The 27,612-nt window shown below is 34.0% G+C and overlaps 1 protein-coding gene across 1 annotated transcript in view; it reads right to left on the minus strand.

The window, feature by feature from the left end:
• Window positions 1-7,064: 7,064 nt before the first annotated feature.
• Window positions 7,065-27,612, minus strand: part of LOC139874940 (putative F-box protein At1g67623) — a 51,316-nt gene continuing 30,768 nt past the window's right edge. The window contains exon 2 of the mRNA XM_071862330.1: window positions 7,065-7,190. Coding sequence (XP_071718431.1) covers window positions 7,065-7,190 — 126 coding nt within the window. The remainder of the gene's footprint in view (window positions 7,191-27,612) is intronic.

Below are 27,612 nucleotides of genomic sequence, written 5' to 3' on the forward strand. Positions count from 1 at the left end.
ACATTTATGTATGTAAATATTAATCTCCCGGAAAAATCCGGGTCGTTATAGTACCTACTCGTTAAATAAATTTCGTCCCAAAATTTTAAGCAGTTGTAGGCGTTGACACATCATCTGAAAATAAGTGCGGGTATTTCTGTTTCATCTGATCTTCACGCTCCCAGGTAAACTCGGGTCCCCTACGAGCATTCCATCATACTTTAACGATTGGTATTTTGCTTTGCTTGAGTCCTTTAACCTCACGATCCATTATTTCGACGGGTTCTTGAACGAATTATAGGTTTTCGTCAATCTTAATTTCGTCTAAAGGAATAGTGAGATCTTCTTTAGCTAAGCATTTCTTCAAATTCGAGATGTGGAAGGTATTATGTACGTTGGCGAGTTGTTGAGGTAGTTCAAGTCGATAAGCCACCGGCCCAACACGAACAATAATCTTGAATGGCCCAATGTATCTCGGGTTTAGTTTCCCCCATTTTCCGAAATGAATGACACCTTTCCAAGGTGATACTTTAAGCATGACCATGTCACCAACCTCAAATTCTAAAGGTTTTCTTCTAACATCCGCGTAGCTCTTTTGTCGACTCCTGGCTGTTTTCAACCATTGTTGAATCTGGATGATTTTCTCAGTAGTTTTCTGGATAATTTCCGGCCAGTAATTTATTTATCCCCCACCTCGCTCTAATAAATTGGGGACCTGCACTTCCTACCATAAAGTGCCTCGAACGGTGCCACATCAATACTCGAGTGGTAGCTGTTGTTGTAGGAAAATTCTGCTAATGGTAGGTGTCGATCCCAACCGTTTCCAAAATCAATAACACATGCTCGTATCATGTCTTCAAGTGTCTAAATCGTCCTTTCACTTTGCCCATCTGTTTGTGGATGATAGGCAGTACTTAAGTCTAGACGAGTTCCCAATGCTTTATGTAGACTCTACCAAAATCTTGAAATAAACCTGCCATCACGATCAGAGATAATAGAGATTGGTATCCCATGTCTGGAGATGACTTCTTTCAAGTATAGTCGTGTTAATCTCTCCATCTTATCATCTTCTTTCATTTGCAAAAAGTGTGCTGATTTAGTAAGACGATCGACTATTATCCAAATCGTATCATAACCACTTGCAGCCCTTGGCAATTTAGTAATGAAATCCATGGTAATATTTTTCCATTTCCATTCTGGGATTTCAGGTTATTGAAGTAGACCTGATGGTTTCTGATGTTCAGATTTGACTTTAGAACAAGTCAAACATTCAACTACGTATGTAGCAATATTAGCTTTCATACCCAACCACCAAAAGTGTCTCTTGAGGTCTTGGTACATTTTCCCCGCTCCGGGATGTATTGAGTATCTGGTTTTATGTGCTTCATTAAGTACCACTTTCCTAGAATCTCCGTACTTTGGTACCCAAATTTTTTCATTCAAATACCGGGTTCCGTCTTCCTGAATATTAAGTTGTTTATCCAATCCTTTGGGTATTTCATTTCCAAAACATCCTTCTTTCAAAACTCCCCGTTGTGCCTCTTTTATCCGAGTGGTAAGGTTAGTATGAATAATTATATTCATGGCTTTTACTCTGATAGGTTCCCTTTCCTTTCTACTTAAGGCGTCGGCTACAACATTTACCTTCCCCGGGTGGTAACGAATTTCGACATCATAGTCATTTATCAACTCTACCCATCATCGCTGTCTCATGTTCAGTTGCTTTTGATCAAATATATGCTGGAGACTTTTGTGGTCAGTATATATGATACTTTTGACCCCATATAAATAATGCCTCCTGATGTGGAGACGAAGGTATATGAAATACTATTATATTTATTACAAATACGGTACAATTTACACAAGTTTTTATTATTTATATATGGGATATACTTAAACCTTGCTACAACACTTATAGGCAGTGTACCTAATCGTAGAGTAGTTTAGCTTTAGGTAAGTCCGGTTCATTCCACAGGGATCATAACTTAGCTTACTTCACTATATTTTTAAACAGTTATATATATTTTTACAAATATATATATATATATATATATATATATATATATATATATATATATATATATATATATATATATATATATATATATATATATATATATTAGTAGTATTATTATTATTATAAAAGGAGGGTTTTACCGTTTAATGACCGGTTTGTCGATTTTATATTTTAAGTCACAATTAAAACCTAATGCAAAATATAAATAAATACAAATAACTTAATTTAAAGCGTAAAATAAATAACGATAAATAAAATTGCGTTAAATAAAATTGCGAGTATTTAAATGACGATAAATAAAATTGCGATGGAATATGAAATAAAAGAATTATGCTTATTTAAACTTTCGTAATCATGATGTTTGACGTGTTGATTTTAATTTATTACCCTGGGTTAATTGTCCTTTGTCCTGTATTATTTGATATGTCTATCTGGTTTTTGTCCAAAATAGTCCATCAGTCATAACTATAAAGTGCGAGTGTCCTCGTCAAATTACCCTTATACCCGAAGTCAAATATTCCAACTAATTAGGGATTCAAACTGTAACAAGGTTTTAATACTTTGTTAATAATTACACCAGGACTTCAACTATATGTAATCCAAGGTCTTAATACTTTGTTAACAATTACACTAGTTATCACTGTATGTAATCCACCTCTGTTTTAATAAGTCCATTGATTATTAATCCATTCTCGTGTCCGGTCAAATGAACAATTATTAGTATATATAAATATCCCGCCCATCGTATCCAATAGAGCGTATGTGATTATTTATAAATACGTCAAGTTGTAAATCTCTATATTAAATTAACGAACTATCATTCAGTTATACAAATATAAAGTCCATTAATAGTCAATAGTCCTGTGTCCACAAGTGTCGGTCTTTTTTCCAAACCCCAATTATGGTCCAAAGTTCAATAACCCCGTCTTAATATTTAGTCCAACATCATGATTACTTCGGCTCAAATAAGCACAATAATAACTTAGTTACGAGACATTAATTTAAAAAGGTTGAACATAACTTACAATGGTTATTAATAGCGTAGCGTTACACTGACAGAGTTTCGACTTTAAAAACCGTAAAACATTCGTTACAATAACCTAATTATTATTAAACTTAACTTAAACTTAATATTATAAATATAATTATAAATATATATTGAGAATCAGAGAGAAAGAAAGAATTTTTAGTGTCTATAACTCGGCAGAAACCCGCGCTATTTATAGAACTTTTGTGATCCTGAGAGCCATGCGATCGCATGGCTTTTGTGTGTTATTGCCATGCGATCGCATGGCCAGCCTGGCTATGCTCCATTCTTGATTAAAACATGGGATGCTGATATTTATTTAATATATAATATATATATATATATATATATATATATATATATAATTATATATATATATATATATATATATATATATATATATATATATATATATATATATATATATTATATTTTTGTGCATAGTTGACTTGTAATTTTAGCTCCGTTGAGTTGTACGTTGATACTTGGTTTATGTCTCGGTTCTGGATTTTCGAACGTCTTTTCGTATGCTTTGAATTCTTGTACTTTGCATTTCGCGGCTTATACTCTTATCAATATTTAGTATTTACTCATCAATAAATTGAACCACTTGGATTGTAACTTGTACGTTTGAGCGTTCTGGCCATTTGCGTCTTCAAATTGTCATTTCTGTCTTCTGTCTTCTTATTTTATTATTTAAACGATTATCACTTGGAAATAGAATAATTGCAACAAAAAGCTTGTCTTTCTGGAATGATATTGCTATGAAATATATGTTCGCTTTTAGCATTATCAATTATTCCCACACTTGGATGTTGTTTGTCCTCAAGCAATATAGAACTTGAAATATATCTTCACTCGAATCACTTCTTTATTCTTCACACTTTATACATCAGTGATTTTGATACGGCGGTATGAACAATGATAGTAACGTTGTGGTTTACAATCCCACATGACTATAAAAATTTAGATCCTTAAGGAAATTGGATCTTTATGAAAACATTTGATCTTTTGAAAATTCAAGCTAGATTTTACCCTAGACAGGTTTTCCGGAATAACTCTTCACCGGAGTTTGCAAAATATTTTTGTGGGTTGTGGGTTTCAGATTTTAAAATTTTAGCTCAAAACTTGTGATTTTGTGTCACCCACTTGCTAACCTTGTATTAGGAAAGCACATGTCCAGTTTACTTGTCCCGTATTTTACCTTTCTGTAAACGACCGTCCGGTTGTAAAGGAAAGCGATGAACAAGCAACTGTTAAGGCAATGTATAATGACTTGCAGATATTTATGGTCTAAAACGTGTCGGATGCAATTACTATCCATGGTAGGAGCAATAGTAAAGACTACCCTATAGTTTTTCGGTCTGGCACAAGGTCCTGTCTTCGACCATGCTATGCAACCACCGTTCTTACTATTGACACCCAATTTAGTTCAAGTGACCTAATGAATTTCTGATGAAATCTTAGGATTTTACGTTCAATGGTAATGAACGCATTGAAAATAGGTTTTCAGAAAAAAAATCGGTTTTAATTTTGATCAAAATATTTTCTTGTTCAAGCTCGAGTTTAGATATCATTGAATTCCATGAGTTTGTAATTCTCAATCTTTAAAGTCAATCTCAAGGATTGAGTAATATCAGTCTTAAAAGCTGATTTTTAATCTTTAAGGAGATTATCCTTTCTGGGGATCTGATTCATTAGTCTTATCCAGCTAATTTGCACGGCCCCCTCCCCATTTTACAAGACAGATCCTCTCATGGTTAGGATAAGTCTAACCACTTGACGACCCTGTTTGGTGCTGAGGTCCGTGGATTTCCAGCTGATTTTCGAGAAAATATTTCAAGGTTTTTCGTAGACTCTACAGCCGGTCTGGACGACAACTTCCTGACCTAAATCAAGAAGCGCATTTCTTTTTCGGAAGACTTTACTTCCTTTTAATGATGAAATTGATTCATCGTGTAGATCCATCTTTTCTTTCAAAAGTATTACAATAAATCGGGTAAAACAGATTAGTTTAGTCCAAAGCAAAAGTACCTGCAATAATCTTGTACAAAAATATGTGATATATGTTTTAAATAACTTGGTAAATTCTTCCCACACTTAGCTTTTATTTATTTTTTTCTTTGCCTTTTTATTCTCCTCTATTTTATTTTAAATGAATTCAAGTATTTTAGGTTGTTTCTCAATTTATGTCATTTCAGAGGTAACACTAATTTCGGTATTAACACCTAGTTTTATCGTTCTTAAATATGTATAAACATGATTTTAAATTCATGAGGGTGATTAGCGTAAAAAGATGATTAAAATTTACCAAAGTTTCCAAACATATTGTTGTTTGTTTGAATGATAAATAGTGCACATCATTTGTTCATTCCGTCATTTGTTACATCACATTTATTTTTCGTCTTGTCGTCAAAATTAGTAGCTTTTGCTGAACTTAATGCCAGTCTTTGAAAGTTCGTTGTTTTACCCTGTTGTGTACAATTGACAATATACATACAATTCAAAATTAAACATGCAAGGTAATTTGAAATGGGACTTAGTATCCCACTTTCAAATTAATAATGAACATATTATCAACATAATAATAAAAGTTTGAAATATTACAAAATTAAAAATAGTAAATGTTTAAACATAATAAGTATAAAAACAACCAATAGAACAATAATCAATCTGGATACGGGTTCCAGTTCATGTTGTCGTTCGGGTTCCATGGTTGGTTGTAGGTGTCTTGATAGGCTTGGTTCAGGTCATATCGGTTGTAGGGCAGTCTCATATGACTATGAAATGGTGGGTAATATGTAGGTTGAGTCGAAATGTTGTTATGTGGTATCTGATAGGATAAATGGCTCATGATTTGATGTTGATGAACATTCCAGCGATCATGTTCTTTCTCCTAGATGACTCATAAACATCTTCAGCTCTCCATTCCTTATACTCATTATGCCGATTCTTAGCATTCATATCCAACTCCTCCATACGCTGATATACATCTATATAACTATCTCTCATGACATCCTTAATATCAGCAGCTTCCTCCATTTCCTCGTCCGACCCTCTTTCCGTTTGTGGCCGGCAACCCTGATATGGTATTGCCCTATTTTGTCTCCTTGACAGTACATGTGCCCCATGATAAACCGATAGACCTATAGTTTCGGTTTGTTCAGGAACCTCGATCATTGGACCCCCTTGCTCCCTATCTACACCCAAGTACTCTCCTATTAGAGTAACAAAAATACCACCCCCTATTATACCGCCTTCCTGTAATCCTTCTACAACTTTAGACAAATAATAACCAATGCAGTATGGGATGTTAACAAAGCCTCGTGGGTCTCGAATACACTTAAGATAGAATAGTTCGTATAAAGTAATCTTTTCCTTATTTTTACCCCTATGTGTAATCGAGTTCGCTAAAAATCTATGAATCACGCGAAGCTTTGCCCTGTCAATATCTAAATAGGAGTGTTTTCCACCCCGCTTAAACACCTCAAATTTTGACATTCGTCTCCATATGGCATTACTATCAAAGTCTCTATCTACCCTTTCACCTTGCCACATCAAAGTTGTACAATCAGGTGTTAATAACTCAGCGGGAGTGTAAATAAGTAAGGCCCTAGCCATGTCCATCATGGACATTCTGTACATCCTTCTACCTAACAGAAATCTAAGAAAACTCTTATCCTCTAACATAGATACATTGGTATTTATTTCTATAGTACTCATAAGTTCAACACACCACTCTTTATATACAGGCCTACGGGTAGTAAACAAACGTTCCCAATCATGAAACATAGAATTACCATACCTTTGAATCAGCAAATTCCTAACCGGGTCAGCTAGGTTAACCACTTCCCAAGGTTGCCAATCTATAACCCTTGGTACTTCCACATTTTTAGTGTAAAGTTTATGCTTGTTGCGTTGGTACTTCGGGAAATCAATCCAGTATCGATCAAATCTAAGATTGAGATGTAATTATTGTTCATCAACAAATGGGTGTAATATCAACTTGTGAGCCCGAAATTTTCTGTAATCATTAGCGAATTATGGGTTGGGTTCATGGTATGGCAGGTGTTGTTCATATTGTTGCTGCTCTTGTTGTGGTTTTGGTTGTGGCTCTGGTTGCTCTGGTTGCTCAGAAGATGATCCAATCTGAGGATTTGTCTTTTTCTGCAAAGAACATTAAACACAAAATTTTGTGCATCCAAGTAATGCATTAGTGTTAGCAAAATAACAAATCAAAATAATCATAATGACATGTTTAAACAATATTAAACTTATACACATTTTCATATTTTCAACAATTCTACACTTTTTCAAAATAAGCATATATGAAAATGTAGACAATATTCATTACAATGCATTGTCTAAAACATGTTAAAATAATCCTTACAAGCATTTAAACAAGTCCCAAATGGCATATATATCTAAATTAACTAGTTCATGCAATTTAGACTTAAAAAGTCAACAATTTTACTCAATTAACATGTTTATTATCAAAGTTTGGATCAATTAGCTACCTAAACATGTTACACTACTTAATTTAGCATGAACTAACAACAAAAATCGGCCATAACTCATTTATATCAAAAAGTCCCAAATTGCTCAAGAAAATAAACCCTAGATTTCTAAAAATTTGGAAGTTTTGGGCTTCTAATCATGTTAAATAGCATCAATCTAGGTTATACAAGCATAATATATGAACAGTTTAACTATAATTAAGCTAGAAATTATCAAACTCAAATTAGTGTAATTAGTTGTCATAATCACTAAAAATAAGAAATTAAAGAGTTTAGGAGTGAAATCGATACCTTTTTCCTTCCTAATCCGAGTGAAAACATGCTTAGAGCGATTTGTAGTACGAAATTTGGTTGATTTTGGTGAAAAATTGAAGATTTGAGAGGGTATATTCGTGTATGTGTGTGTTTGGAAATGAGACAGAGAGCAGGAAATTCGTGTTTTTATCAATCTGTCCTGCCCAGACAGCCCATGCGATCGCATAGTTTTGCTGTGTAAACCCCATGCGATCGCATGGGGTCTATTTCCCTTTTTTTTTTTTATAAAAACCTTTAACTTATTAAAATAAATAATTGATTAATTTAAAATTTTGTTTTTCCTTTTTATTTATAATGAGGTAGTTTCGGTACGTTACACCTAGTTCGTCCCTCGACAAAATTTTAAAATTTGTCAATTTGAAGCGATTGTTTTAAAAGCAAAGATTTTCAGGTTTTTTAATTATTTTAGCATACTTTAGATCAATAATATTAAAAATAATGATAACAAAATTTTTCGCCCCGCCCTCGGGTAAAGCAATTTCGGTTCCATGACCTAGTGTTTAACTCACAACGAATTTTAGAAATTATTTTTTAACTTGATGAAATAAAGTAAATTTTATTTTTAAATTCACACAAAACTTAATTTTAAAATGCATATTAATTTCATATAAATATTATTAATATATATATACATTAATTTTATAAATTTATATTAACTTAAATTTTAAAATAATATAGTAATATATTAATTTTTTTTAAAACAAGGTAAAAATAAAATAAAATAAAAATCTTTTTGGTCTTTTATCCTACTTTAATCAATCAAATATTAACAAAAATATGCGACTCTCTTTAGGGTAAAGTAATTTCGGCTATATTACCTAGTTTTACTCCTAACGAATTTTTGAAATTTTTGAAATTGATTGATTAAAGATATTTATACCTTATGAATAAATGGTAAATTTCGCAGTGATGGATTAAAATTTTGTCTTGATATCAATAATTTCGGTTTATTATACCTATTTTTACTGAATATCAATTTAATGCTTTATAGCGAAAGTTCAGCGTTTAAAAACAAAAGGTTAAAAGCAATAAAAAATAAAAAAACTCTACAAACTTACCTGCTAGATGGAATCTCAGTGACCTGCTCTGGTTGACTCATAAGAGAGTCGTTCGATTTGGTTTTCCATTGCTACATAAGCATAACCCCGTGTATTCAATAACTTTTCATCTAAGCACGTGAACGGTCCTTCTCTGCATAGAGTAACGAACTCATTATTGGAGTATGTCTGATTATTCAAACATTTTCCTTCGTGTGACCATTTTCCGCATTTATGACATCTTTCAAGGTGTCTTGCTCTTCTTTTTGCTACGGATAATGATTTTCCTTTATCGAAATGTATCTTATTATGATTGTTCCTGAGTTCTTTTCTCACTTCGTCACATTTGCTTCTTATCACTGACACCAGTTCACTCGGGAGGTTGTTATTATTGCGTTTAGTAATCATAGCATGTAGCAATAGACCATGGTTCAAATCAAAGGAATTCTTCATCTTGTAAAACCTAAAAAAACAAAAAATTCAGAATAGGGGGAGAATACTAGTTCTTTAGGGTCTGCTAGTAGAAAAGACCAATCGGATTCCATTCTCGGAAACTACACGAAAACAGAATATCTTTTAAGACAGCATAAGAGTTATTCTTAAAACATTTGAATCTCCCCACATTTAGTTAGATGTGGTGTTGAAATTGTGATTAACTTCATCGTCAACTTCCATCGAACCATCAATATAGTGTTTAACTATGTGACCATTAACTTTAAATTCAATCCCATTTGAATTTATCAATTCTATTGTTTCGTATGGGAAAACTCTTGTGACTATAAATGGTCCAGACCATCTTTATTTCAATTTTCCAGGAAATAGCCTGGATCTTGAATTGAAAAGAAGAACTCTGTCTCCTTCCTTAAATTCTTTTGAATTTCTGATTCTTTTATCATACCATTTCTTCGTTCTTTCCTTATAGATTAACGAATTTTCATATGCATCATATCTTAATTCTTCTAATTCGTTTAGTTGACTTAACCGTATGCATCTAGCTTCATGCAAATCAAGATTACATGTCTTCAAAGCCCAAAATGCTTTGTACTCAATTTCTACTGGAAGGTGACATGCTTTTCCGTAAACGAGTTTAAAAGGTGTGGTGCCAATTGGAGTTTCATAGGCTGTTCTAAAAGCCCAAAGTGCATCCTCCAATTTCATGGACCATTCCTTCGAATTTGCTCCTACAGTTTTCTCTAGAATACGTTTTAATGCTCGGTTGGTATTTTTAACTTGTCCACTTGTTTGTGGATGATATGCGGTTGAGAGTTTATGAGTTACTCAATATCTTTTGAGAACTTTCTCAAGTTGATTATTACAAAAATGAGTATCCCGATCACTTATTAAAGCTTTCGATGTTTCGAACCTTTCAAAAAGGCATTTTAAAAAGTTGACTACAACTCGTGCATCATTAGTTGGGAGAGCTTGCGCTTTCGCCCATTTAGATACATAATCAATGGCAACGAGAATGTAGAGATTATTATGAGATTTTGGAAACGGACACATAAAGTCAATACCCCAAATGTGGAAAACTTCACATACTTGAATGACATTTTGTGGCATTTCATCATGTTGACTTATTTTTCCGTCCCTTTGACATGCATCATAGGATTTACAAAGAAGGTGTGCATCTTTGAAAATTGAAGGTCAATAGAATCCAACTTCGTAAACCTTTCTTCCGGTGAGTTGAGGCCCATAATGCCCTCCTGTTGGTCCTGTGTGACAATAGTTTAAGATTTGTATAGCTTCATTCCCGAATACACATCGGCGTGTTATTCCATCGGGACAACTTTTAAACAAATGTGGATCTTCCCAAAAATAGTGTTGTATATCACTAAAGAATTTCTTTCGTTTTTGGCACGACAACCCTTTTTCAAGGAATCCACATGCTAAATAGTTTGCAAAGTCTGCAAACCATGGAATTTCACTTTTATCGATTTTCAAAAGGTATTCATCAGGAAAGTTATCTTGTATGTTCGATTCATTTAGAACTTCTAATTCAGGATTTTCAAGACGAGAAAGATGATCAGCGGCGAGATTTTCTGCTCCCTTTTTATCTCGGATTTCAATATCAAATTCTTGTAAGAGTAATATCCAACGGATTAATCGTGGTTTGGCATCTTGTTTTGAAAACAAATATTTAAGGGCAGAATGATCAGCATAGACCACCGTTTTAGCTAGAACGAGATATGAACGAAATTTGTCAAAAGCAAACACAATAGCAAGGAGTTCTTTTTCAGTAGTTGTATAATTCATTTGTGCTCCTTGTAACGTCTTACTAGTATAATATATAGGTTTGAATCGTTTATCAATTCTTTGACCTAAAACGGATCCCATTGCAAAATCACTTGCATCGCACATAAGTTCAAATGGTAGCTTCTAGTTTGGAGTTATCATAATTGGCGAATTAGTGAGTTTTTCTTTAAGAATATTAAAAGATTTGATGCATTCATCCGAAAAGATGAATGGAGCATCTTTTTCAAGGAGTTTATTTTCAAGGAGTTTATTCATTGGAGTGGCAATTTTAGAAAAATCTTTTATGAAACGTCGGTAAAAACCGGCATGTCCTAGAAAACTCCTAACTCCTCTAACATTGGTGGGATGTGGAAGTTTAGCAATTACATCTACTTTAGCTTTATCCACTTCAATTCCTTCACTTGAAATTTTATGACCAAGAACGATGCCTTCTTTAACAATGAAATGGCATTTCTCCCAATTAAGTACTAGATTTGATTTCTCGCATCTAATAAGCATTCATTCAAGATTAACTAGACATGTTTCAAAAGTATCACCGAAGACTGAAAAGTCATCCATGAAAACATCCATGCATTCTTCTATCATGTCGTGAAAAATTGCCATCGTGCACCTTTGAAAGGTTGTAGGGGTGTTGCAAAGTCCAAATGGCATGCGTTTGTAAGCAAAAGTACCATAAGGGCACGTGAAGGTGGTTTTCTCTTGGTCCTCGGGTGTGATTGGAATTTGAAAGTATCCGGAGAAACCGTCAAGAAAATAACAGTAACTATTTCTGGCTAACCTTTCCAACATTTGATCAATGAAAGGTAAGGGAAAGTGATCTTTTTGGGTGGCGTCATTTAATTTTCTATAATTAATACAAACAAGCCATCCTGTTACAGTCCTAGTAGGAATAAGCTCATCATCATCATTTGTGATGACAGTGATGCTACCCTTCTTAAGTACGCATTGAACTGGGCTTACCCATGGACTACCAGAGATTAGATAAATTAAACCTGCATCGAGCAGTTTAATAATTTCTTTCTTAACAACATCTTGCATATTAGGATTTAATCTTCGTTGACATTGCGCATATGTTTTATGATTTTCTTCCATAAGGATTTTATGTGTGCAATACAAAGGACTTATACCTTTAATGTCATGAATCTTTCATGCAATAGCTTGTTTATGAGCTTTTAGCACAGAAATGAGTTGAGATTTTTCATTTTTCGTAAGAGAAAACGAGATTATTATAGGTAATTCAGATTTACCATGTAAATAAGCGTATTCCAAATGGGTTGGAAGTGGATTTAATTCTAATGTCGGTGGTTCTTCTATCGATAAGTTGTATCGATATCTGTCTTCCTCTTTTGATACTTGAAGTTCTTCTGTTGTTGGTTCGTATTCATTAGCCATAAGTGTAGCTAACATTTCAGCTTCATCAATTGGTTCATCTCCTTCTCCTAAAGAACATTCTCCTGTTCCTTGTAATTCAGGAAATTCTTGTAACAATTCTGCATGTGAATCTATAGATAGAACATAATAAAATGTATCATCTGCAGATTGCGGTTGTTGCATTGCTTTATCAACAGAAAAGGTAACACTCGCGTCCTCTATACTTAGGGTCAGTTTCTTACCAAACACGTCTATTATTGCTTTAGCTGTGTTTAAGAATGGTCTTCCTAATATGAGAGGAAATCGAGAATCTTCTTCCATGTTCAGAATAACAAAATCTACTGGGAATACTAAAGTACCAACTTTAACCTGTCGGTGGTTCTTCTATCGATGATTTGTATCAATATCTGTCTTCCTCTTTTAATACTTGAAGTTCTTCTGTTGTTGGTTCGTATTCATTAGCCATAAGTGTAGCTAACATTTTAGCTTCATCAATTGGTTCATCTCCTTCTCCTAAAGAACATTCTCCTGTTCCTTGTAATTCAGGAAATTCTTGTAACAATTCTGCATGTGAATCTATAGATAGAACATAATAACATGTATCATCTGCAGATTGCGGTTGTTGCATTGCTTTATCAACAGAAAAGGTAACACTCTCGTCCTCTATACTTAGGGTCAGTTTCTTACCAAACACGTCTATTATTGCTTAAGCCTTGTTTAAGAATGGTCTTCCTAATATGAAAGGAACTCGAGAATCTTCTTCCATGTTCAGAATAACAAAATCTACTGGGAATACTAAAGTACCAACTTTAACTAGCATGTTCTCAATATCGATCGGCTAGTTGCATGCTTATTCGTGTTGGTTTTAAATTTCCAAGGTCTAGTTTAGCGTATAATGAATACGGCATTAAATTTATACTAGCACCTAAGTCTGCCAATGCTTCTATTGAACTAAGACTACCCAGAAAATATGGAATTGTGAAACTTCCTTAATCTGATAGTTTTTCTGGTATCTTATTAAACAACACTGCAGAACATGTAGCATTCATTGTGACAGCCGAGAGTTCTTCCATTTTCCTTCTATTTGTAATTAGATCTTTCAGAAATTTATCATATCTTGGCATTCCTGAAATCACATCAATGAAAGGAAGATTGACATTTATTTGTTTAAACATATCCAAGAATTTGGATTGCTCGGCTTCAAGTCTCTCTTTTCTCATTTTACTTGGGTATGAAAGTGGTGGTTGGTATGGTTTAACATAAGGTTTTGCCTTTACTGTGTTATCTTCATTAACCTTTTCAACTACCGGTTCTTTTTCCTTATCTTTCTCAGGCTGTGGTGCCTGTGAAGTAGGAATAGAGTAATCAGAAATTATAGGTATTTCAGGTGGTTTAAGTGTTATACCACTTCTTGTGGTAATGGCTTTAGCTGTTTCTTTTCGGGGGTTAGCATTTGTATCACTAGGTAGACTCCCTGATTTTCTTTCACCAATTAACCTTGCTAGGTTACTTACTTCTTGTTCCAGATTTTGGATTGAAGCTTGTTGATTTCTAAATGCTTGAGCATTTTGTTCATTAGTTTGTTTCTGAGATGTAACAAACTATGTTTGAGATTCAACTAGCTTTAATACCATGTCTTCTAAATTTGTCTTTTTCTCATCGGTTTGTGGTGGTTTATTAAAGTAACCAGGTCTTTGCTGATTATAAGTATTGTTGGATACTTGTTGATTGCTAGGACCTTGTTGGTTGTTGTGTTGGGCATTTTGATTATAAGGAACGTTTCGATTGTAGTTTGGCCTTGGCGGTTGATAATTATTTTGATAATTATTTCCCGGCCTTTGGTTTATATATGAAACATTCTCTCTTTGTTCTATTGTTTGTTCAACACTGAGACAATCTTTTGTCAAATGTGGTCCTCCACACTGCTCACAACTGATTCGTATTGTGGGAATATCTTTAGTCATCTTTTCCATTCGTCTCTCGAAAGCATCTATCTTTGCGGAAATGGAATCAAAGTCATGGCTAGAATCGGCTCTAGCCACTTTAGATGAATGAAAGATATCTTTTTCCTGATGCCACTCATGCGAGTGGGAGGCTGTATTATCAATAATCTTGTGAGCTTCGGTAGCGGTTTTCTTCATAATGGAACCACCAGCGGCTGTGCCGATGTCCTTTCGTGTAGCGACGTCGACGTCTTTGTAAAATATTTGAACTATTTGAAAAGTGTCTAAACCATGTTGAGAACATCCTCTCAACATCTTTCCGAATCTTGTCCACACCTCAAATAACGTTTCATTTATCTTTTGCACGAATGTGGCAATTTCTCCTTGAAGCCTCACGGCTTTAGATGCCGGAAAGAATCTTAGAAGAAATTTCTCAACTAAAACATCTCATGTATCAATCGCTCCTTCGGGTAATGATTCTAACCAATCTTTGGCTTCCCCCTTTAAAGTCCAGGGGAACAACATAAGATAGATCGTTTCATCCTCAATTTCTCGGATTTTAAATAGTGTACAAATCCTATTAAAAGTTCGAAGATGTTCGTTTGGATCTTCTTTTGTTGTACCACTAAATTGGCACTGATTAGTGATCATGTGTAGAATTTGTCCTTTGATTTCAAAATCTGGCGTGAAACAACCCAACCCGTATTAAAACCGGCCCATAAAAATTTTTCCTTTTAATACGCGTTAAATAATACTTTAGGTCCCAATACACAATTTCCAAAACATATTTTTTACCGAAGTAAGTTCAACAAACTTAAAACATACATTAATAATTTAAACTCCTTAATACAATAATATGTTATTTAAAACATAAACCGAGTGAATGCAAGATCTTCTAAAGCAACCTAGCCAAGATCTCTAATCCCCAAGCTTACCCGAGCCGCCAAGCATGCGAACCTATAAAAATGTAAACAACGAGAGGGTAAGCTAATGCTTAGTGAATGCAATACTTATACGCATACATACATAATCCAATTACTTGCATACACCTACACAACAACACAATATCATTAGTAAACCATAATAAATGAATAATCAACGACAATGCTAATAAAACTTACAAATCCCAATATACCCAATGTCGACATTCGACTCGATGGTGGCTGTCGAAGAGCGGTAGGTCAAATACGTTAACCTCTCACCACCCATCGCAACGTGTACGTGGCCGACGAAGAGTAGTAGGTCAAAATCGTTAACTACTCACCACTACGCACCATGAGGCCGACGAAAAGTGCAACCGAAATGTTAACACTTACCTCAATCACAAGGATGGCCGATGAAAAGCGAAACCGCTGGCCAACGAAGAGCGGATCCCCAAACGGATAACACTCACCACTTACCCATACACACATGTGGCCGACGAAGAGCGATAGGTAAAACGTTAATCACTCGCCACAAAACAAAATATACACATGTGACCGACGAAGAGTGATAGGTCAAACATTAACCACTCGTCACATATCCAAACGCACACATGTAGCCGACGAAGAGTGATAGATCAAACATTAATCACTCGCTACATAACTATAACAACCCTCACTTTTTGACTTCTGAAATTACTGAAATGACCCTAGGGTTTACTGTCTGACTATACGTATTAATTATTTAAGGGTTGTTATATACACAATCAATTTAACGTTGACCAAATAATAACTTTTTATTCGACACTCACTGCTAATTAAAATTTATGCATTTCAGTAATATTATTTATAACTATTAATCTATAAGTAATAAATAAAAAGTGACATTTATATAAATAATAAAACAATTGGGAACTAAATAAAAATAAATACAAGTCATGAATTAGTAAAAAGAAAATAATACTTATCATGTAGTAAATGTAAATAATAATAATAATAATAATAATAATAATAATAATAATAATAATAATAATAATAATAATAATAATAATAATAATAATAATAGTAATAATAATGAGACTAAAGAATCTTAAACAATTACATCCTTATGTTGACTAAAAATAAAGTATAAACTAGTACATCCTTATGTTGACTAATTATAAACTAGTACCACCTTTTGTTGACTAAAAATTATAAAACAAAATAAAATCATTAATTAGAACATCCTTATGTTGACTAACACTCTAATACTTGCACTATATAAACACTCCTAGACTCCTAGTTTCTCATTCACAAATCACACCAAAATCCTCTCTCAAAAACAATCTCTCCCTCTCCCTCTCTTGTGGTATTCGGATCTTCAAGCTTGTTCTTCGTGTTCTTCAAGAATCTTCAAGGAGTTCTTCAAGATTTTCAAGGCTTTGATCTTCCATCTTCATCGTGTTCATCTTTTCTTTGTTAATTATCTTGAATCTTCAAAGGTATAACATAAACCCTAAACTATTTACATAAACTTTAATCTTTGTTAATTCATATTCATATTATAAACTTGTTATTCATAAGTATATACATAAACACACCTAGATTTATATATACATATATACATGTAAAAAAAAATTATTTTTATATATATATACATATATATACGAATTATATATACATATACATATTAAAACCTTAAACCCTAATACTACTTATACTAGTACTTAACATGTATACACTATTACTATTACTAGCACCTATAACCTACTACTTATATTGTAGCACAAAAACATTTTGGGATATGTATTAGAGATGTATAGATCTTCGAACTTTCTTGACGAATGGTTTCTACGAGATTCTAGGCAGAGGGTTTGGATTTCCGATTTAAAGGGTCCTATGGCTCAAGCCCCTAGATCTAAATTAGCCATTCGAAGGGAAAGGGGTGATTGGAAGCTTATCTAATACAGCAAGTATCCTAAAATGGAAAACACTCATAAAAGTAGAAACTCTCTAGTCATAGAAACTTAGTAAAATAAGAAACTTTCTAAAAATGGAAACTTTATAAAAATAGTAACTTACTAGGAATAGAAACTTAGTAAAACAAACTATACTTAAACACATACTTAAACCTAAACATGGGTAAAACACTTAACTACTCTTAAATGTCAATAGGTTGACTTTCCTGCTCACTCGTTCAACTCTTTATTCAGAGGAATAACTCTCTCTTTACTTACTAAGGTGAATTCATAGCCCCACTCTTTATTGCTAGCAAACTTATTTAACTTTTTGGGGTGAGACACATGCTGCTTTTACTATTTACAATTTAGACACAAGTACCAACTGTTAAAACTATGCTATACCCGGCTATGTCTGACTAAGTCCCTACAGTGATATTTTTAAGTGCTGCGGCATGCTTATTTATTGGGGGTAGGCCTATCGGGAGTAACGTCCCCGATACATTTGACTAAGTCTTTGTATTACTTGATAATGAAATTAAACCAACAAGGACAGACACAACTTGTCATGGGGCAAACTTGAATGTTTAGTCTAAATATCATGCACTGGTATAACTTTTGGATCTGCGAGATCTACTTTTTGATCCTGCGGGAGATCAACTTTACAACTAAATCTTGTGGTCTAAAAACAACGATAACTACTTTTGTTAAACCTATGAACTTCACTCAACCTTTTTGGTTGACACTTTAGCATGTTTTGTCTCAGGTGATGTTTAATTCAAGCTTTCCTATCTACTGCTTATGTGATGCTACTTGGACATAGGATCAAGAGATTATCGCATTTATTACTACTGCATTTAAACAATTACATATTTCTTTTGTAACGACATTTTATTTTCCGCTGCGTACTCATTCCAGTTAATTTTATCATTTAGTATTGTTCTCGTATTATAATATGTTGGTTTATTTGATATTAGTAACGTTTCTTCCAGACCCTATTGGGAGGACGTTACAGATTGGTATCAGAGCATAACCAGGCTGTTATAGAGAACCAGAATTGCATTTTTATGTGTGCCTTACTTGCTAGCTAGGGTGCCTTAGCAATCTAGGAAACTATAACCTTTCCTGCCTTAGACTTAAAGCACTTAGGATTGCCTTATAATCTTAACAATCATGCTTTACCAAACTTGACTTAAAGATTCTAATCAAAGTCTCTTTCCTAATGTAGGACTACAACTTTCCTTGACCATAGTGCCTTTAATTGTTGCCTGTAACTGTTAAATGCTACACTATACTTTAGAAACTTTACTTATCTTAGAATGCCGAGCTAATCTAAGAACTCTGCTCACTTTCCTGAGTACTATCCAATTACACCACCACATCTAAATGTGACACAATGATTTCAGAAATTCTTGACATTCGTAAGTCATCTATCATGGTTATGTGTATTACATATGTATTACATGAAATATTATCCATGATTTTGAAACTCTTATAATTGTTACTACTCACAATCAAACGTATATAACTCCCTATTATATCACGTACCTATATGCCTTATGCCTTCATGCATCGGTTTGCGAATCGAAAAATGTCATTGGGCTATCACAGTATACGAATTGAAAGTCTTTAATCAAAAGATTATTAGATTACATACTTATCACTTTATGATCTCGACACGTCATACTGTCATTATTAAAGTATAGACACATCATATCTTATTATATCTTATCGTATCTATTCCAATAGATTTTGTCTAACACTTTTCCTAAATTCCCACCGTAAATTACGGAAATCTTTTTGCTAATACACGTATTCGAGGAGACGAATATATCATCCAGTATTCAACACTAATCTCATATCAAAAACCCTATTCCAAACACATAATATGGATTCCTCGAACTCTTCGAGCTCCAATGGCAGCGTAACCGGAATGAACGAACCAATCAGCCATCATCTATTTTGGATGAATTGGGGATGGGTTCGTAGTAAACTTAATCAATGGAGACAAGAAGAAGGTGATCCCTTCCACCAACCGAATTCACCTCTTGGTGAAGAACCTGAAGCACTTACTGGCGAACCCGTTCGGAACACTATTTTCACCCTCATTTCCAGGATATCCAGTCACGAATATATAATATCTAAAATTTTAGATCTTATTCATCCACTTGTCCGAACCGCCAATCATCCCGGAATAATAGAAGAAGTCAACGAGCTTCGCGCTCGAGTAGTGGCTCTGGAGAATATGGTGCGAAACCTACAAACACCAGCAGCAGCACCAGCAGCATAACCAGTACCACCAGTACCATCGGCATCACCACCAACATCACCAGCTTCACCAACGACAACATCCGCATTCTACGCCTCAACATCACACTCAGTACCTCAAACATCAACATCATACACCCCATAGATACCAAGGAATATTAGTAATAATGAGTTAAGATGTATTGACTCATTCTTCCTGAAGAATTACATATGTATACTTTATATATATGGATTGGAACAATAATAAATCTTTTCGTACTAAGCTATTACGTGTGAATCTTAACTAGTATGTACTACATGGTTAATTCATATCATAATATGCTATGATGTACATCTTTTGTTAATAACTTAACAATCGTTAATCATTGCTTCAACACAATAAACTCCATTTCGTAATAAACCAAGTGTATTACTCAAATACATGATTGATTGTATACTTTAATTTTCGATTTACTCGAAACTTTCTAGAAAACATCATTAGTGCCTTATGAATTTCACAAGAATTCCACGAGCACCAACATCATATACCGAAGTATATCAATAATAATGAATGATGAAGTATTGATTCATAACTTCATTAGCGAAATATTTCACGACAATTATGAAATCTCAAAGGTTTTGGAGATTATTTATTCTCGTTTCAACAGCAAATCAAATGAGTTTAATATTATATTAACTCATTAAAACCATGATTACATCTGAAGAATACATATATGAACGTATATCTTCTCTTTTGTAATTGTGAAAAATATTTTAACGGGTAGGTAAAACCCGAGAGATATTCATATCTCATATAAATATGTTACATTGTACATTCTTCCATTCTGATTCAGCAGTTGTTAACTATACTACTTACATTCACATGATATATGTATATGTTCACCAAAGAACAACCATTTTCATACAAATTCAGTTACATATTCTGATTTTGACATATCGGAACTTAAGTAAAGCTTTAGCAAGTGTTATCTTCCTAAAGATCACTACATTCATGAATTATATTCATTCGTATTCTATGATGAATTATCACATCAAACCACCAAACTTACCATTCCTTACTTTTGAAAATCACAACATTTCTTCGTCAACCGTTAGATCCATTGATGGATGCATCTTACGCTTAAACACTTCAAATTCAAAATTCTTGAAAACATCCTTTGAATCTTGACGATCGCAATCAGCGTTTAATCATCTAAAAATGAAATTTCTTGAAACCATCTCGGATTGATAATCGATGATTCAAATATGGCTGCATTAAATGCAGAGGAAACAGAAAAATTGTAGATGGTCTTAAGGGCCAACAGTTTGATAATAAAGAATGGTACGTTGGAAAAGTTCAAAAGAAAATTTTGAACTGAAAAACGGATTGAGCTAACCATGGAGGAGACCAAGGAAACACACAAGGGCCAAACCCTATATTCAAAGAATCCAGGTAATTCTGGATCCGGTGAAATCTTTAGAGAATATCTTGCTCCGAAGTCATGTTAAAAGCTTGCGGAAAATTTTTCTTCATCAACTTTCAAACTTAGAAATTCCAAAATATCATCATAAATATCCTCTATATTTCGGAAGATACCTTCATAACGATTCATGTCCGCAATTAAGTATCTCTTTACGATATCTTTATAAAGGAAACTGTTTTAGTTTCTATATTCTGTAAAATTCGAGTTTAAATTATAAATGCTTTGAAGAAGTGTTGGGAATTGAAGCATGAGTTAGTATAATATAATGACGTCAGGCCAACGTGATTATATTACAGTAAGTCATGCTAAGTTTTTAATGGAAGATGATGATTCATAGATTTTATAATCATCATTTGCCATGTTACACGACTCTTACATTCTATTTAACCTCTAAACATATCAAGAAAATATTTTTCTTGATGATTCGGTCTTTTCCGGATATTCTGGTAATATGAAAAATCAAATCGTGCTATTACCTTTCCTTTCTACTTTATATATTATGATCATTTTAAACTTCATACCTATGAATTCTGGACCATTACTCGCTTGACTTGAAGTCGAGAAGAAGAAACAAAAGCATAAAGCTCCGACATATAAGGGAAAATATAAAGCCCGATAACGACTCCGAAATTACAAACCGTGTATATCAATGCGTATAGCAATATAAAGACACGGGATAATTAAAAACACTATAACCCCAAGAGCATAGTAGAAGTAAACAGATTCCTCTGGCGGTAAAAGAAAAAGAAGAATGACTGCATATATGGTCAATATAATAACCAGGATCAGAACTGGATTAAGCATTTTCTTAATCTTTTGGAAGTTTGAATTGAGAAAGAAAGTATAGAAGTGGTGAAGATAATGAAACGGAAGAAGCTAATTTATAGCAAAATTCCAAACACAACAATCGAGACAATCCACCGCATTTAATCAAAGAAAATCTCAAATTCCTTAATTACCGGAGAATCAAATCTTATAGATTACGAAGATTTCCTTTAATTCCTTGAATTCCGGAAATCAATCGTGACTACGTCAAAAGTTAAGGCGAACATTTAATTTTCTCATTTCACTCTTTTATGATTGCTTCGTTTATACTCTTCCTATAAACGAATCGTTTTATCCATATTATCCAATAGTGATAAAACTTTATTTTGCAACTTATATTCATCATTAAAATATTCTTGTTGTAAACAATGAAGATCTCTATCAAATTTCATGACTGTGATTTTCACGAACTCCTCTCTGTTTGTCTGCCCTAATATTGTGGCATAAAATGCTCTAGGTTTTAAATGAGCTCAATACTATTCATAACACATTTCATGTATCCAATTTACTGAAATGACTTGTATAACATCATCATTTTGAATGATCTTCGCATTAATGATAAAATGCACTTCCTTGAAGAACCTATAGAAATCATGGAAGGAGAGGTCAAACAAACGCGTAAAAGCAACATACCTATCATAAAAGTCTGTTGGAATTCACGTAGAGGCCCTGAATATACCTGGGAACGCAAAGACCATATGAAACAGAAATATCCCCATCTCTTCTCAACTGCTGATGCATCCAAGAAGTCTACCTAAAACTTCGGGACGAAGTTTTTATTAACGGGGAGGTACTATAACAACCCTCACTTTTTGACTTCTGAAATTACTGAAATGACCCTAGGGTTTACTGTCTGACTATACGTATTAATTATTTAAGGGTTGTTATATACACAATCAATTTAACGTTGACCAAATAATAACTTTTTATTCGACACTCACTGCTAATTAAAATTTATGCATTTCAGTAATATTATTTATAACTATTAATCTATAAGTAATAAATAAAAAGTGACATTTATATAAATAATAAAACAATTGGGAACTAAATAAAAATAAATACAAGTCATGAATTAGTAAAAAGAAAATAATACTTATCATGTAGTAAATGTAAATAATAATAATAATAATAATAATAATAATAATAATAATAATAATAATAATAATAATAATAATAATAATAATAATAATAATAATAATAATAATAATAATAGTAATAATAATGAGACTAAAGAATCTTAAACAATTACATCCTTATGTTGACTAAAAATAAAGTATAAACTAGTACATCCTTATGTTGACTAATTATAAACTAGTACCACCTTTTGTTGACTAAAAATTATAAAACAAAATAAAATCATTAATTAGAACATCCTTATGTTGACTAACACTCTAATACTTGCACTATATAAACACTCCTAGACTCCTAGTTTCTCATTCACAAATCACACCAAAATCCTCTCTCAAAAACAATCTCTCCCTCTCCCTCTCTTGTGGTATTCGGATCTTCAAGCTTGTTCTTCGTGTTCTTCAAGAATCTTCAAGGAGTTCTTCAAGATTTTCAAGGCTTTGATCTTCCATCTTCATCGTGTTCATCTTTTCTTTGTTAATTATCTTGAATCTTCAAAGGTATAACATAAACCCTAAACTATTTACATAAACTTTAATCTTTGTTAATTCATATTCATATTATAAACTTGTTATTCATAAGTATATACATAAACACACCTACATTTATATATACATATATACATGTAAAAAAAAAATATTTTTATATATATATACATATATATACGAATTATATATACATATACATATTAAAACCTTAAACCCTAATACTACTTATACTAGTACTTAACATGTATACACTATTACTATTACTAGCACCTATAACCTACTACTTATATTGTAGCACAAAAACATTTTGGGATATGTATTAGAGATGTATAGATCTTCGAACTTTCTTGACGAATGGTTTCTACGAGATTCTAGGCAGAGGGTTTGGATTTCCGATTTAAAGGGTCCTATGGCTCAAGCCCCTAGATCTAAATTAGCCATTCGAAGGGAAAGGGGTGATTGGAAGCTTATCTAATACAGCAAGTATCCTAAAATGGAAAACACTCATAAAAGTAGAAACTCTCTAGTCATAGAAACTTAGTAAAATAAGAAACTTTCTAAAAATGGAAACTTTATAAAAATATTAACTTACTAGGAATAGAAACTTAGTAAAACAAACTATACTTAAACACATACTTAAACCTAAACATGGGCAAAACACTTAACTACTCTTAAATGTCAATAGGTTGACTTTCCTGCTCACTCGTTCAACTCTTTATTCAGAGGAATAACTCTCTCTTTACTTACTAAGGTGAATTCATAGCCCCACTCTTTATTGCTAGCAAACTTATTTAACTTTTTGGGGTGAGACACATGCTGCTTTTACTATTTACAATTTAGACACAAGTACCAACTGTTAAAACTATGCTATACCCGGCTATGTCTGACTAAGTCCCTACAGTGATATTTTTAAGTGCTGCGGCATGCTTATTTATTGGGGGTAGGCCTATCGGGAGTAACGTCCCCGATACATTTGACTAAGTCTTTGTATTACTTGATAATGAAATTAAACCGACAAGGACAGACACAACTTGTCATGGGGCAAACTTGAATGTTTAGTCTAAATATCACGCACTGGTATAACTTTTGGATCTGCGAGATCTACTTTTTGATCCTGCGGGAGATCAACTTTACAACTAAATCTTGTGGTCTAAAAACAACGATAACTACTTTTGTTAAACCTATGAACTTCACTCAACCTTTTTGGTTGACACTTTAGCATGTTTTGTCTCAGGTGATGTTTAATTCAAGCTTTCCTATCTACTGCTTATGTGATGCTACTTGGACATAGGATCAAGAGATTATCGCATTTATTACTACTGCATTTAAACAATTACATATTTCTTTTGTAACGACATTTTATTTTCCGCTGCGTACTCATTCCAGTTAATTTTATCATTTAGTATTGTTCTCGTATTATAATATGTTGGTTTATTTGATATTAGTAACGTTTCTTCCAGACCCTATTGGGAGGACGTTACAATAACCAATACTAACATGTAACCAACGAAGAGCGATAGGTCAAACATTTATCACTCGTCACATGCCTCACCTCCAATTGTGGTCGACAAAGAGTCATTCCTTACGGAAATCACTCACCACATTCCAAACACACACATACACACGTGGCCGACAAAGAGCGATAGGTCAAACGTTTATCACTCGCCACATACACAAACGAATATAGCCAACGAAGAGCTATCCACACGGATATCACTCACTATATTTTCCCAACTCAATTGTGGTCCACGAAAAGTGAATCCTAACGGATGTCACTTACCACGTCGCACGCAAGCAACCAAATTATATACATAAGCGTATAAATATTCCACTCACCTCGATTACTTGAAAATCAATCCTGATTGAGCTCCGAATCATCCTAATATGCCAATTAAACCCAAGCATAAGCGTTAAACACCAATCTTGCCCAATATGACACCTTAACCCTAATTTTGACCCATTAAGTCAAAATCTCACCGTTTACAAGTCTTGACACCAAAACACATTTAACTCGGTTTAATACTTCAACTTAATCCATTTTAAGTTTATAAACCTTAATAAATCAACAATCGGGTCAAAATCATCATCAAACCCTAATTTTGGCTCTAGTCAAAATTAGTCAACTCCAAGAACCCTAAATGTCTCCAAATCATCAATAATCACTAATACTAGTGATTATACACCATTCTCAAGTCTTAAACATGGTTAAATCATTAACCAACCCAAAACCCGCCTTTAACACTTATAAACCCGAATATTGGTGTTAATCTCCAATTAACAACTAAGTGGGTTCTATCTATGAATCATACAATCAAAAGCCCCAAAATTGAATGAAGAACATAAAAATGAATTTCGGAGTTAGAGCTTACCACTAGTATCACCGTGTAGCTAAGAACGAGGAGAACACACTTGTCAACTACACCAAAGATCAACTCCCGATCGTTCCTTTCCAAAAATCCTTTTGAAATCAAATGGGTGTTTGAGTTTTGAGAGAAAAATAAAAAGAAAAGGAAAAGTAAATTAGGAAAATGAAATGAGTGGATGAGGTTAAAACCTCAAATCTGGCTCAAACGCGAAATGACCAAATTACCCTTGAACCTTATTTAAAATTACAAGAATCTGGTACCAGTTTGCCCGTATCGCCGCGCCGCGGCCTTAAATGTCGCGCCGCGACCTTTGCCTAGGTCTGGGATCATTTTTAATCAAGCTTCTGATCTTGATTCCAGTTAAATGCCGCGCCGCGGCCTCCTTTGTCGCGCCGCGACGTTCAACGTGGTCTGACTCATTTCCTTGCCTACAAGACCTCAACACCCGAACATGTCCCGAACCCTTCATACGCCTATCGTACATACACAATACACCTATAAATCATGTACGGGGAAAAATTGGTTGTTACAACTCTCCCCCACTTAGACTCGATCACGTCCTCGTGATCCTCGTCACTTAACCAAACGAACCACACTTCAAGGTCCTCAACATAAGTCCCAAATTCGATGTCCACAACAGTTCCCACAAATCCGAAGATTTCGCTCAACTCCTTTAGGCGACTTTACACAAAAGTTACCCTCCCAATTTAAATAATCATCCGTGATTTACCAAATCTACCAAACCGAGCACTAAAATCTCGTTTCGTCCCCAAACCGGAACGAACTCATGCCTCGACCGCATGACAAACACATGCTAACATTCCAAATTTCGTACCGAGTTAGCAATCCCTTTAGCGTACCCTTATCATGTACATCGTTAAAGTAACAACACACCAATAATATGGCCAACAAACAATAAAATGGAGCTGACGAAAAGTGAATCCTCACGAATGGATACCACTTGCCCCACATCCTTCCGCGTACGTGGCCGACGAAAAGCGGTAGATCAAACGTTAACCACTTACCACTACGCAACAAGAGCCCGACAAAAACGCATCCTTACGGATCACACTTACCTCTCCCCACACATGGCCAAACAAAAGCGATTCCTAACGGAAAACGCATGCCACACACCAATAAGTAGCCAATGAAAAGCGAATCCTAACGGATAACACTTACTACTTATCACACTTAAACCGTGGCCAACGAAAAGTGAATCCTCAAAATGGATAACACTTACCACAATACATACAAACAAACTAAGTATATGCGCATACTTAGAATCATTCCATACCGTCTGGAATTTCCGCACACGAAATGTCCGCACCCGCGAACATTGCTTAACACAATCGAGCAAGAACTACCTATAGCGCGCATAGGCACAAAACAATAATCCTCTAGAAGAGAATTCGACACGCACACTCCTTAACCGGGGGTCCCACCTTGCTCGTCAAACACGTCTATTATCTCTCAACGAGATTTACCACATTACCACCTCGAGTAGTAATTCACATCCAAATCAATAAATACAGTTCAACCGAAATTGTATTCCACCACAAATCGACCAATCTAGGCCTCGACACTAACTCCGGATCTAACATGAGCATTATCCGAAATTTTCACACCAAAACCTCCTCGTGCGGGAGTGTAACTCCCCCACTTGGAACTACGTTCCATAACCACATTTGTACAACCGTACAATGCTACCAAAGGTAGACTTTACTAACCATTGGGTTCACACGACCCATCACCACATCT

The sequence above is a fragment of the Rutidosis leptorrhynchoides genome, chromosome 11 (genome assembly GCF_046630445.1).
Source record: "Rutidosis leptorrhynchoides isolate AG116_Rl617_1_P2 chromosome 11, CSIRO_AGI_Rlap_v1, whole genome shotgun sequence".
NCBI classification, from domain to species: Eukaryota; Viridiplantae; Streptophyta; class Magnoliopsida; order Asterales; family Asteraceae; genus Rutidosis; species Rutidosis leptorrhynchoides.